The following is a 13,650-nucleotide window of genomic DNA, read 5'->3' on the forward strand; positions in this document are numbered from 1 at the left end:
TGCAGTTTGTTACCCCCAGTGCTGTTTTAATCTCTCCAGGCTGGCAGCTTCCCCAGCCCTGTGAGTGCTGTCGCTCCCTGTGGGGCTCCTGGGCTGTGGTTGGCACCAGAGCTTTCATTTGAGCACACTCCTGTTGTTATCTGATGAAAGTGGCAGTGAAAAACAAGGTTCTGTAAGACAGACTTAGAGTGCATTAAATAAATATAAATTTTATTAAAAACACCCACATCTCAGCGTTATCAGGAATGATATAATAATAAACAGCTTTCAAATAACCTGCATTACATTACAATACTTACAGTATTTATAACCATCCTCGGATTCTTTTTATAGACATACCAAACATTTCATGAAAATGAATGAAACTAAAGTTTGTTGTTTTTTTTTTTTTTTTAAAAAAAGGAGAACATAAGCATAGAAAATGCACACAGAAGTTCATTACCTTAGTGTCAAACTGCTAAAGTTTCCTACACAAGTTAACCACTAGCTTTAGAAGTGAACTTTATACCACTGTGCGTCAATCAAGATGAAAAATTCATTCAAGTAAAGTTGACACCACTCAGAAGCATCTTCAAGTATGGCTATAGTCAACCTGATAATCCTATACAAGCAATTTTATGTCTGCTCTGTCATTCGTTCCAACTGAGGCAGGGTTCTGTACACCAAAGTTGCAGGTTGGGTATTTACAATACAGAAGTGATTCGCCACCTAAGCTTCCTGCTCTTGCTGCCAGCAGTTTGGCAAATGACGGTGCATGGCCTATTAACCAAACGTCTACTATGGATCGGATGGAGAATACAAAATCACCCGCAGGTGAAGATTTATGATTTAATTAATGATTTAATTAATCTGACACATAACCATCATTAAAAAAAAAACTTTTTTAAAAAGGTGAAACTTTTGTTTCAATGCAGTGAGTAAAGTCACAGACTGAGAATTAGAGAGAAAAAAAAAAAAAGAGCAAAATTGCCATAATAAATATCTGACCATTAAACCCAAAGGCCTCCTTTGATTTCCTTGCGTTATTAGCTTGTGATTCTCTTAGATAAAATTTCTTTCAACCGAACTTAATCTTACAGTATATTGCACAAGATATATCTGGGACGTGGAGGTTTGCATGTTTAGGGAAGCCCTTGTACAGACTGTACCTTTTTATATTCTCTCTTTCATTACAGTATCCGAGAAGCCTTCTTTAGAGAGTGACTTGAAAAACTCTAGCAAACAGTCACTTGCCAAACCCCTGCCTTACGTTTTTCCCTTTAATCAGCTCAGTGCATTCTACTTTCTTTTGTTATTCATTTGAAACAGGCAAAACATTCTAAATCTCTTAAACGCTTTCATTGCGATAAAAAGAGCTAACAAATTTACAAAATTAGTTTTAGTTACATCAATACATGTACAAGAGAAATTAGAGAAGGGATTCAAAAGAAAAGCATTAAATCCCTGAAGGAAAAAAGGAAACGGAACAAAAAAAGAAAACAAAAAACCCAAGAATAATATATTTAACCTACAACAGCTTTACATACACACAGGTGACACGTTGGCATAGGAGAACATGAGCTGAAATATCCCTGAATTTTTAGAACCAAAAAAAAAAAGCTGAAGTTCAAGTTACACTTGCGAAAATGTCAAGTATTGAGAGAGGTGGTTTTTTTTTTTTTTTTTTTTTTTTTTTTTTTTTTCTTTTTTTTCAAAGGCTATTGGGGGGAAAAAGATGGTATACAATATATAAACTTTCACACTCAGTTCAATATCCTATTGCCAAACTAGTGTTGAGGTATATGACAAGTAGGAACATCACTCAAACCTTTTAATGTATTTTAGCTCACATTATGATATATTTGTAGCAGGCTGAGTAGCACCATGATGTGAATTCAGCTCAAAACCCAAATATATATAGATTTAATATTTTTACAGTACTAAAATACTAAAGCATTGCGTTAAAAAAAGTCTTGTTTACAATTTAATTTACTATACAACTCTCCTGCTTTTTTTTTTTTAATAGAAATTAATGATTTAAAACCACCACAGCAAGCCAGCTGCCTATTTTTTTCTATTTAATCAACGGAATCACACAGAACTAACCCTGTTTCATTCATCTTGTGTAGGCATCGGTCTGCTCAATCTTCCTGGAAAAGAGGATGCTTGCACCGGGAAATGACTTGCACCACAATGTACATAATTATCAACACAAAAGCAATCTGCCATTCAATAGTTGAAGAGCATACAGATCTTTAAAAACAGCAGAAGCCCAAGCTAACTAGTTGTAGTCTGTTGCATGCTGCTAATTATTACCTGTGGTTAATATAAAACTCTTTCCTTAAAACTGTACATATTTGAGCAATGAACTTGTCATAATAATTGTAGAAAACAGTTTACAGTATAGCCGTGTGAGATGAGCACCAGAAAAACGTGTGTTTTGTGTACTGAAGTATTCCCTTATATCCAGTAAGCCCCATTTTTACCATAACTGACTGTATTAAAAATGGATATGTAGCCCACTAGCAGATGCATGGCTAAAACAAAAGTATTAAAAGCTTTTTTTTTTTTTATTTTAAAAAAACTATCTTTGTGTTTTAAAATCAAAGTAAACTCTTGTTTTGTTTTCTTTTTTTAATGTCTCAGTACCTTAGCATTGATCAAGTTGCCAAGCTTAGGTAGACAAAGTGCTTTTGAAACACTATTTTAAAAAAAAATATCTCTCTATTTTATCGTCCTTTTCTAGGACTTGACTGGATGAGCAACATCCAGAGGTCCTCGTAATTCCCATACGTTAAAAAGTCAGCTTATTTTAACACCAGGTAAATTCAATACATACACGAATGAAAAGGTCCTCCCTGTTGTTGAAGAACGTTTGAATACATCATTGACATTTTAATTGTTATAAAGGCATTAACTGTTTGACTGGTAAAATAAAGACACCATTCTCTTAGATAGCACCATGGTTTTTAGAATATCCAAACAAATTCAGCGTTTTGTTGTCTATTCATTACGTTTTATATGTTATCTACTTCATTAAATAAAATTAAGAGACTAATAATGTTACAGTAAAAACTGCGTGTTAAAAAGCCGTAATTCCAGTATTTCAGTACATCGTAGATTCAGCACCAGATGTTATTTTAAGATTCCTACAGTTGTAACACTGCAGTATTATTTTTTTAATAGGAATTTTTTTGCTCCTGTTCCATGACTACACAAACTTGATGGCATTAAAAGTGGTCACAGATGTGCAGAACTGTAAGAAAGAAAAAATCCATTTGTAGGTTATCTCTTTCAGCAACCGGGCCAGCGTTTTCAAATGTAAATTGTGAAACACTCTGTTTTGTTTTGTTTCTGTTTTTGCATAGGATACTTTGGTCTTGTTTCCTACATGCTATCTGTGACCACTTAAAAAATCAGTGGAAAATAAGTGCGCTAGCAAGATTACCTTTTTGCTGGTGTGCTGAGGCCTTTTCCACCGACGAGTTTAACAAAAACACTGTTCTCTTCTCCACCCTTGCCTTCCCCAAAACCTAAGCGACAGCTACCCTACTGACGAGTTGTTTTTTTCAGGTGAGGTAACCAACAAAGGTGTGAAGTTAGATGTATCTGTTGTAAGGCCCTGTAACCCGTGTAAAGGCATATGGAGATGTAGTTACTGTGGAGTCCGTGGTGACTGACAGTGTCCTTTGTGCAAGAGACTTGATGAAGCGCAGGTACGTTGGTTCTGAGGGTTCGTGTGGCTCAGCAGGCTCTCGCTTTGCTTTTTTGCCGTAAGATTTCTGAGGCACGTGGTCTGGACCGTATTTTTCACATTCCTCCTCCTTTTCTCTTGCCTTCTCAGCCATCTTTGCCTCCCACAGAGCCAGCCCGTGTTTTGGCTCGTTCATGCTCTTGTGCTGGTAAAAGACAAGGGATATTCTGGTGGGATGGTTCCTGTTGGGGTTTTTCAGGGGGGTCGTTGCGTGGAGCTCACGTTTTGCACACTCTATGAGAATTGACCCGTGAGATGGAGCAACTGCCACTCCTCCAATTTCCGGATCCAGGAAGCTCTGTTCACTATCTGACCAGACTTCATCGGGATCCTCAGCTTTTTCAGGATTCAGCACATCTGTTTTATCTAAACCACCTTGGGGTGTAGTCCTATCGTGGTTCTGACCTGGAATCGTGTTAGACAAGCCATTTACTGCATGTGAAATCATTTCACTATCCTTACTTTGGAGATGCAATGAATTAGGAGGACTGCTAAACATAGTCGAAGCAGAATGGTAGTCACGTGCTAAATGTGGAGGGGGTTGCACATGATGGTGTTCAGTGTTTTTACTCATGGAGGCATAGTCCATGCTTGGATTACTCAGACTAGATTTTAACCTTGAGGCAACCTCCATAAAATGACCGTCAGCCTCATGGGTGGAGTAAGAAGAAAAAGACCCTACGTGGTGTACATTTGGTCTAATGGTGCAGTTACTGAAAGAGTCTACCTGCATATTTTGGTTTCCGTAATTCAAGTATTTGGGACCAAAACTCTGGTTATTCCCAAACCTATGCTGGTATAATGTTTGAATGGGCGGTAGGCTTAGTTTGGACATAGGGTCTTGGCTCTGACAACTATACAAGTCCATGTGCTGATGCTGAGAAGGGTAAGAGCCCAAGTAAGAGGGACAGTTGTCCATCTGTATGTTTCCATTGCATTGATAGGGTGGACACTGGTTATTTTGATTTAATGATCCAGAATAAGGGTTCATGGGACTGGAAGAATTCAAATAAGACCCCGCAGGCTGCGATGAGGTGGTGTAGAGGTTCATGGGACCAGACCCTCCATAGGGATCTGAAGTGTATGAAGAGCCTGGATAAGCATTGGCAGGATTAGGCAACCTTACATACAGATTTGCAGAACCTGAACCCGAGTAAGTGTTAATAGCATTTGACTGAGGGTTGTTAGGGAGAGTACGCTGTGGATGCTGCTGCTGCTGTTGTGTCGCTGGTCCTGAAAGACGTAAAAGATCTGTAGATGTGAAAAGAAAAAAACAAGCTTTTTTCTTTTTTTAAAATGCAAACTTTATACACTCTTTTCGATAAATATATCCGATATTTTTAAGGAAAGCGTATCATATGATACATCAAATACCATGCCCTCAGAAGCTGAAAAATTACTAAGGCTACTCTTCTTTTCTGGAATGCATCCAGTGAGATCAGTTGCTAATTGAAATGGGGAAAAGAGGACTGTGCAATCTGTTCAGAGTCACAAGCACAAAGTCTAAAGAGTTGAGTCATCACTTAAGTAGTGCGTGAAATGCAGCATCAAAGCGCTCACAAATAGCCACGCACAAGGTGACCTTCTTTTCCCCAAGAATAAATAAATAAATTATTCTACATCTGCATTAACAGAGCTGTCTCAAAAATATGTCTCCAGCTTTATGTAAAAAACAACAATGGTGACATTCACTGACAGTGATAACAGTTCAGTAACCAGTGAGATTAACTGAAGACACGAGGAAAAATGCATCATTCATTCAAGTGCAATGGGATAATTTAATGGTTAAAACCCTGGCCTGGGTCACAGGGCAGCTGACTTCTATTCGTAGGTATCTCAGTGACTTTCTGGATAGCCTTGCATTTATCTCTTTATTCCTCTTGGTGGAATTTACTGTGATAATAGTCATGAACACCTCTGCCCAGGATTCTAAAATCTAGTGATGAGAACTGCCAGCGATTGTTAAGTGTGTTTTGTCCACTATGAAAACACCCACTCTGCTTTTTAGTCTCAAAGCAAAGTATATATTGGTAAAGAGGTTAGGTTAGTCTAGAATCCACTGCAATTATGAGGTTCTCTTTAACAGCAGCAACAGTGAGTGGCGTAAATTGCTCTTTGGCACTAACATCACACGCTTCTCTTCATGGCTTCTAGCACCAGTAGTTGTTTAAAGGTGCTTTGCAATATACTGGATGGCAAGGAACGTTTGCTGAAGCACGTGACCTCTACAGGGATTAGCTATTCAACAGTAAAGGATTTTTGGTGTGTCTTTGTTGTTTTTTTTTTTTTTTTCTTTCTTTCGTTCTTTCTTTCTCCGGAGTTTTGGCATTCTAGCATTTATATATATATATACACATATATATACACATTTATATATATATATATATATATATATATATATATATATATACACAACATTGATATTTACATTCAAGAATTTTATTCAAGAATCGCTTTTTATTTAAAGTGTTCACGTGCTGAGAACAAATACTTTTCTTGAGGTTCACTGTAAATGACTGTAATTTCTAGGAAGCTTACCACTTACCACATGAACAGATTCACGTGCTTACCTGCTAGCTGCTTTGCATGACCTGCTGCCTCAGAGTTGCCTTGTTTGTTGCGTGCTGCAGCAGACTTGTCTCTTTCAGCTTTGCTAGACCCATTCTCCAAGGAGGAAAGCTTTTCTGCAGCTGCTTTCTTTGCTTCTAGCTTCCTTTGCCGGCACGTCTTAACCGGCTCTGCTAACATCCTTACTTTCCGACGAAAGGAGGTAAGGACCTGGATGCTGCCATTCCTCTTCTTCTCCTCCTGGCCTTCAGTGCTTCCGAACTCATCCACATCAGAGACTTTGTATAAGGGGAGCACGTGGAGCTGCTCATCTTCAGGTGTTTGGCCAATTTCACGATTGTCTTCTCTAGTTAGTGTGCAAACCTGTCAGAAAGGAGTATTAGAGTAACTCTCTCAAACCAGTCTTGCAAGTTGCCTGAAATGCTAGCCTGTGTGTTTTACCTTGCCCTGGCACTGTCACCATCAGCATCTGGCAAATTACTTGTAAGCTTTCTTTTTGTGCAATTTACACATTATCACAAGAAGTCACCAATTTCATTTCTTCCATTGCTCTGTTGGTCAGCGTAAATAGAAACACAAAGTGTAAATCTCTATGTTTCTTGTACCTGTGCTGAAAGGAGCAGTTATAGATGTGTATCACCTAATCTGAAACAAACAGTGTGGTCCATAGCACCAGGGAGCTAAAGCAGTGAAAACTGTGCTCAGATGAAGATTTTTTTTTACTACAGTATGTTAACTAGGTACCTTATTAGAGGTAGTGGGGCATATAACGTACTGCCATTGTGCTTCATGCTCTCTTAGGATGATTTGCAAAGCAGCAAGTCATGTTAATACTGCATAAAGATTTTAGGAAGTTAGCACCATGTATGTTGTAGCATGCTTATTGTGTTAGCTCCAGCTAAAATGGGTATTGGAGAATATCTCAGTGGAGAAAAAGATGCTGATACAGACATACTCTGCAGTAAAATAATGGAATCAGCCAATCTTCTGAAGGAAACAGCTAAAAATACGTATTCTGTTGGTGGTGGTTGACTTTTCAATTAAGTCAGACCCTGGAAACAGGGCAAATTTAGTTGGTATTAAAAGAAAGTAGATAATCTCTTTGGTAATAGGAGCTGTGCTGTGAATTACTTCAAATCGCAACTGAAGATTATTCAGACCTGAAGTTTGTTTTTTCCTCATGTTTACTCTGGCTGTATGGACACAGAGAGAGTATGGAGGGAACAGAAATCACCCAGTACGTATTGAAAAACAGCCAGTTTTTCTGTTATCATTTGTGGAACCTTTGCTGGAGTGCAGAATGGAAAAGTGTAAAATGAGCATAAGACTTGCAGACTTTACCCTCATCCCAAGCAGGAATGAAATCCACAGCTTTGAAAAGTCTACTTAGAAGAAAGTTATGGGAAAAAAAATCATTTGTTTCACAGTTTCATAGAATGGCAGGGGTTGGAAGGGATCTCTTGAGATCACTGAGCGCAACTTGGTGCTAAAGCAGCTTCCTTACAGCCGGTCACCCAGGAAAGCGTCCAGGAAGATCTTGAATATCTCCAGAGGAGATTCTACAGCCTCTCTGGGCAGCCTGTTCCACTGCTCTTTCTCCCTCAAAGTAAAGAAGTTACTTTCTCATGTTCACATGGAACTTCCTTTGTTCCAGTTTGTGCCTGTTGCCCCTTGTCCTGCACCTGGGCACCACTGAAAAGAGCCTGGCCCCATGCACTTGACTCCTGCCCGTTAGATATTTGTAAGTATTTCTGAGTTCTAATCTGTCTGCTCCAGGCTGAATAGCCCCAGCCTTGCATGCGAGATGCTTCAGGCCCCCATTATCTTTGTGGTCCTCCACTGGGCTTTCTCCAGCAGTTCCCTGTCTTTCTTGAACTGGGGAGCCCAGAACTGGACACAGAATTGCAGATGTGGCCTCAGCAGAACAGAGCAGAGGGGAGGATCACCTCCCTCAACTTGCTGGCCACACTATTTTTTTTTCATTTTAATGGAGTAGAAGATATAATCCAAAGTAGTTGGATTATAAAAAAAAAAATTAAAAAATCAAGATGACAAATATACAACATTTTGTCCCAGGAACACTGAAATAGGCATTTCAGCCCTGCTCGAGTCTTCTTTCCATTGTCTTCATGGTTTCTCTTTTACTGGTTCTACATTAAACCTTTCTTTAATACCTCATAAGTCTCATTCAGTTAAACGAAAAATGATGTAGGGGTAATAAGATAGCTCAGTTAATGCTTGTAATGTTTCTTTTTTTAGCAATCTACTTTATGTAATTATAAATTTAAAGAGACTGAAGATAATGAATTAAATGTATGAAATTACTGCTGGGATAAGGAGGCTGTGTGCATTGCTGACTTACCAGTGTACTCCCATTCTGCATATTGTGCAAGTCTCTGTGAGCATGAGCGCAGAAGTCCAGGCAGGCGGTGACCCCTGAGAATGGGCGGCCTTCTTTTAAACCCAGGCGGCACTCAGGCGCTCTGTGTTCGTACTCGATCTGGGGAAAGATGACAGGTATCACCACAGCCTGCCCTGGCACCCCAATATGTGGACGTAGCAATGAACAACATGCCAGTCTGCTGACACCTCTGCAGTGGTGACATACAGATCTCAGGCAAATAAGCAGTTCTGTGGTAATTTCATGTGGTGTCCACTTTGCTCCTTGCTGCTCGATCCCCTGCTCCAGACTGACTCTGCTGTGTTGCAAAATTGGCCAATAATACTTTTCCTTGCATATTACTTCTAATTCTCTGCCAGTGGTTTGTGTTTTTGTATGACAAATGCAGTGCACGGTTTTGGTGTATGGAACCGTAAGAGTGATACGTAGGTTTAGACTGGAAGTATACCAAGCTATTACAAGAAAATTACTTGAGAAAACTGACTTTAGAATGACTTCAGGAAAAATAATAACTTGCTTTTCTATTTGTAATATTTTGGCTCACTGAAAGTAAATTTCATTAGTGTTAGTACAGTACTAAGCCCTGACCAAAAAGATAATGCAGTCAAGACAGTAATTTCTATATGTTTACTCACTGTTACGAAGCTTTACAAAGATCTTATTATGCAACATTAAGTCTTAAGCAAAAGGAAAGGACTTGGTAATCAAAGATCAAGTCTTACAGATGACCATTTCGTATCTTATTTAGTGAATAAAAAATGAAGCTCCGTTTGTAAAATGCTTTGCTGAAATTTCTGAGCCTTTCAAGTGAGTACAAAAGAACTACACTTGATGGATCCTATTTTAAGTTGATGTGAAATTAGAAATTTTGCCAAGCCTTGATCCAAGTTTGTTAAATAGATGTCCAGTTTGCTCACAGCAATTTTGTTTTTAATATTTGGAATGTTCCCTTCACTGGAATCTAAAAACAAAATCAAAACAGAACTTGAAACGTGTAAACTTCTTTGGAATCAAATGAGAATGGCTTGAAACGTTATCCACATTATAATTTGGTTACCGTTAAAGGGTATGTTTAAAGCATATTGTTGCAAAGGCTCTATGAGATGTTCTGCTGGGTCCAGTTGGAAAAAATTTACCAATTCTAGATTTTAATCCAAGCCATAATCCAGACTGGATGAGAACAAATTTGGCAATTCTAATTAGCATTAAGGCCATTTAGTTTTCACCACCTTTCACTACAACTGGAGTGCAATACAATTTAGGCCTTTATCATCTCTTACAGTATCTTCATTTTGGCTTTCCCAAAAACTTAACGCTTATACGGAACTCCTGAGATGGGCCAGGCCATGCATGTTACTTCTTATCTAAGGTAAAAGTTGAAACTTGTAAAAGCATGTATTGTCAACTAGTGTCAAGCATAACCATGGTTTATATGAAGAAAAATTTTCTAGAGAATTTTTATGGGAAAAGAAAGCAGCCCAAGCAAAGAGGCATTTTATTTTTCACCACCCCCTCATTTTTTCTTCTTCCTCCACCTTTCTTCTCTTGCAGAATGTCTCAGATGTTTGGAGAGATAACCACAGCTAGTGGGCACATGGCCACAATTTCCTCCATGATGAGTCTCCAAGCATTATCTGATCAGGTAAATGAAATCTCATCAGTCTGTACTAAACCTGCTTACCTTGTCTGATTGCTGTTAAAATATGCAGAAAATGAGTAATTGTAACTGCTAGTAAAAATGGACAGTTTTTTATAGCTTACTGCTTCCATTACAGCTGAAAATCTGTTCTGTGCTGATTGAGACAGCAAGTAAGTGTTTTGACTGGGCTTAATGTTGTCAATGGAAAAGAAAGAAGGTGTCACAGTTTGCAATTATGCTGATAGCCTGGAGGCTGTACGTTTTGTGAATGTTTGTGATGGTAGTGAGCCTGAACAATGGAAATGAAGGCCAACCGTTACCCATTTCAAAGGCTCTGTTGTCAAATTTTGGTGCAAATATCTGGAAGATGTTTGGTTAAGGAATGGAGGTGGGAGGCAACCACATCTGGGAACGTGGTACAGCTTTGTGCTACCACCTATGGATGTGGCACAACAGAACACAGCATGAAGTAGCCCCATGTGCGAGAATGCTGGTGCAGGCACTTGTGTGCATATGCAGGGCTGAGTGCATCCCATTAGGAAGCTTTGTTTTAAAAGCATATCTATAATAGCCACTTGAGAGAGCAGACTTGGAGCTGGTTTGAGGACTCTATTGCAATATAATGCACTACCATCTGATGCTACAGCCAGCCTTGCACCATCTTTATGGCTGTTTTGCAAGTTTGACTGGTGAATCATTCTACATCGAGAAACTGTGTTGCAGAGCTCAAGATTTCTGTTCAGTAGTAATCTTATTGCATTTACATAGGTGAAAAGATTAGCTGTAGTTAGTAGTTAACATTCATTTGGTTTTACTTTTGAAAGCATTTCAAGAGGAACCAGGGATTTTTTTTGCTTCCATTAGCCCAGCGTCAAAGGAATGCTGCTACAAAATGTACATACATGGTTTGGCTCAAAGATGGAGCGCTGTGGGAAGTGTAGTAAAAGTCAGGTTGTGTGACTGCTTTGGTTCCCCTTTTCCCCATCGTACCTGGTTGTTATATGCATCAGGGGCAAGCTTCTTGTAGGTGGGTGCCATCAGGGTTGACAGATTCTGCAAGTGGGATTCTAGTTTTTCTTCCTGTTGGTAGATGAAATACAGCTCAATGACATTTCCATACTCTATGTACGGGACCTAAAACGTTAAGGTTTGTTACAGTGCAGTGATAGATGTGTAAAGGCCTAGGTCATTGTCACTGTGGTTTAGACAATATCATGAATCTCCTTTTTAATTATATTGTTTCACAGCCTTGAAAGCAGCATGCTAGTAGTGTAGTGTCATCCTTGCAAGAGGACATCACATACTATAATCTTACTTTGGTTTACATTAAAAAGAATTGCATTCTTCAACATGAAGATGTTTTAGGTCCAAACATGATGATTCTCATTGTTTTCTCTACTGGAGTTTTGGGAAAATAATACTCTTTAGAAAACTTGAGATAAATAATGTCTGAATGCTCCATCAAGTTAATCTACCTAATTTAAGGGATTTGCACCCTGTGATAACAGTACTTGAACACATTTAAATTATCTTTTTATGCAACAATCTAAAATTATTGTGATGTTTCAGACTTCAAAAGTTTCCAATCCTTAAGCAATCCCAAGTTGTGGATGCGTCTAGCAGTCAGTGCTGTGGAGGAGGAATGATCATGTTCCTCTCTGTTAGGAAAGGTACACGCTTTCAAAATGAAGGGCCTTTTAAAAATGCTGTACTCCAGTAGCAAATTCCAGAGTTGCTCTCCATTCTATCGGGAGGAGGATCCTGACTTCAACTACCTCATTCGTGAGGCTGTGATTTTTCATTTCAGTCTCATAAAGAATAGTGGCATAATGGAGTGGTGTACTCACTTTCAGGAGTTTCTCATCAACGTGAGAAGAGCTGTGAAAAACCTATGGCTTTGTCAGAGAGACACATTCAGTGCTTTAAAATTTAGCATCTCCTCATAAAACTGGAATTTGGGACTCCAAAATGACACTGTAAAATCATCAACGATATCTTGTTGTGACCTTGTGGTTGCTGCCAAAACTTGGAGCTTCTGTATAGTAGGAAGGTTACCATTTTTAAGTGTAGTTTCAAGTTTTTGTTGGTGAGGATACTATTTGTGTCATCTATATTGTCTTTAAACAGTGTCTATGCTGCAGGACTCAGCACCCGGTCTGGATGCATGCCTTGACTGCCTCTGACCTTGGGGCCAAGATTAGAGGGCAAAACTGTCTTTTCTGCCCAGTCTTGGCTAGCATGGGAAGTAAATCCAGGAATACAAGTTGGAAGAGTGCCCTGGTGGGCTCTGGCCAGGTATCCAGCTTAGAAAATGTAGGGGGTTTAGGATTGCAGGCTATGATAAAGCTTTGTGCCACAGTGTGACTGAAGGAGAACTATTTTATCATTCTTGGGGAGATAGGGGACAGGAGGAAGGAAAAGGTAAATGTAATTATGATATTCTCAGCTCAGGCCATAGGATGCAAACATGCCTGACTGATCACGTACAAGAAAATGCTTGGGTTTACATAAGATGCCAGAATAGAGTGAAAGCTGTGGACCTATGCATCAGTTTATGAGCAGCAGTCCAAGAACTAGATTTGCACAGGCTAAGGTCAATATTGTTTTACTCTGACTCATTTTAAACAGTTGCCTGTTTGCTCTAACACAGAGCCCTGTCTGGAAACTATCAGAGGGGCAGGGTTGTATGTAGTCTTCCTACCCTCTTACTCCTATTGTAATTTCAGAGTTTCATCATATTAGCCTCCATGCGATCTGCTCTGGTTTCCAGTTGCAACTTTATATGCCTTCAGTTAGTAACCCTTCTGCTCTGCCACTAGGGAATGCCCAATTGCAGGCCTCAAACAGCCACAGTTATTCAGGCCATGCCCTTTCTTCTAATTGTGAAAGCTTGCAAACATAGTTTCAAGTCTCAGGGCTTTTACCAGCTGTCAGAATCTCGACAGTCAATTCAGCTGGCTCAGTGATGGGAATCAATCAGTTTTGCTGGCAGTTGTTTAATTACCCTACATGTATGCAGTTCAAGCAGGGCTCTGGCCCTTGGCCTCTCATAATGTATCTCTTATTTGCAGAGCAACAGAAAGCATTTCATTGCAAATGAGGCATTTTCATTTTAGAAATGGACACCAACCTCTTTAGGATCATCCCCCATCAGCTTAAACTTTCTTGGAATCTTGCTTCTGGCAAACTTACAACCATTGTAGTACATGCTCCAGGAGCAACCAAAGGAAAATGAAGCACCACAAGTTTCAGGGTCCAGCCCTTGACATGCACAAGTCCGTCTAAAGAAGAAGAGAATATGGCTGTTAG

General features: G+C 39.3%; 1 protein-coding gene across 1 annotated transcript in view; it reads right to left on the bottom strand.

Annotated features, from left to right (window-relative positions):
• Positions 1-206: 206 nt before the first annotated feature.
• Positions 207-13,650, bottom strand: part of TET2 (tet methylcytosine dioxygenase 2) — a 69,926-nt gene continuing 56,482 nt past the window's right edge. The window contains exons 6-10 of the mRNA XM_042870953.1: positions 13,472-13,622; positions 11,332-11,421; positions 8,664-8,801; positions 6,304-6,664; positions 207-4,984 (exon numbers count right to left, since the gene is read on the bottom strand). Of these exons, the coding sequence (XP_042726887.1) occupies positions 3,579-4,984; positions 6,304-6,664; positions 8,664-8,801; positions 11,332-11,421; positions 13,472-13,622 (2,146 nt within the window). The 3' untranslated portion in view covers positions 207-3,578. The remainder of the gene's footprint in view (positions 4,985-6,303; positions 6,665-8,663; positions 8,802-11,331; positions 11,422-13,471; positions 13,623-13,650) is intronic.

Source organism: Lagopus leucura, unplaced genomic scaffold (genome assembly GCF_019238085.1).
Source record: "Lagopus leucura isolate 7727_CA_CO unplaced genomic scaffold, USGS_WTPT01 Super-Scaffold_100004, whole genome shotgun sequence".
Taxonomy (NCBI): domain Eukaryota; kingdom Metazoa; phylum Chordata; class Aves; order Galliformes; family Phasianidae; genus Lagopus; species Lagopus leucura.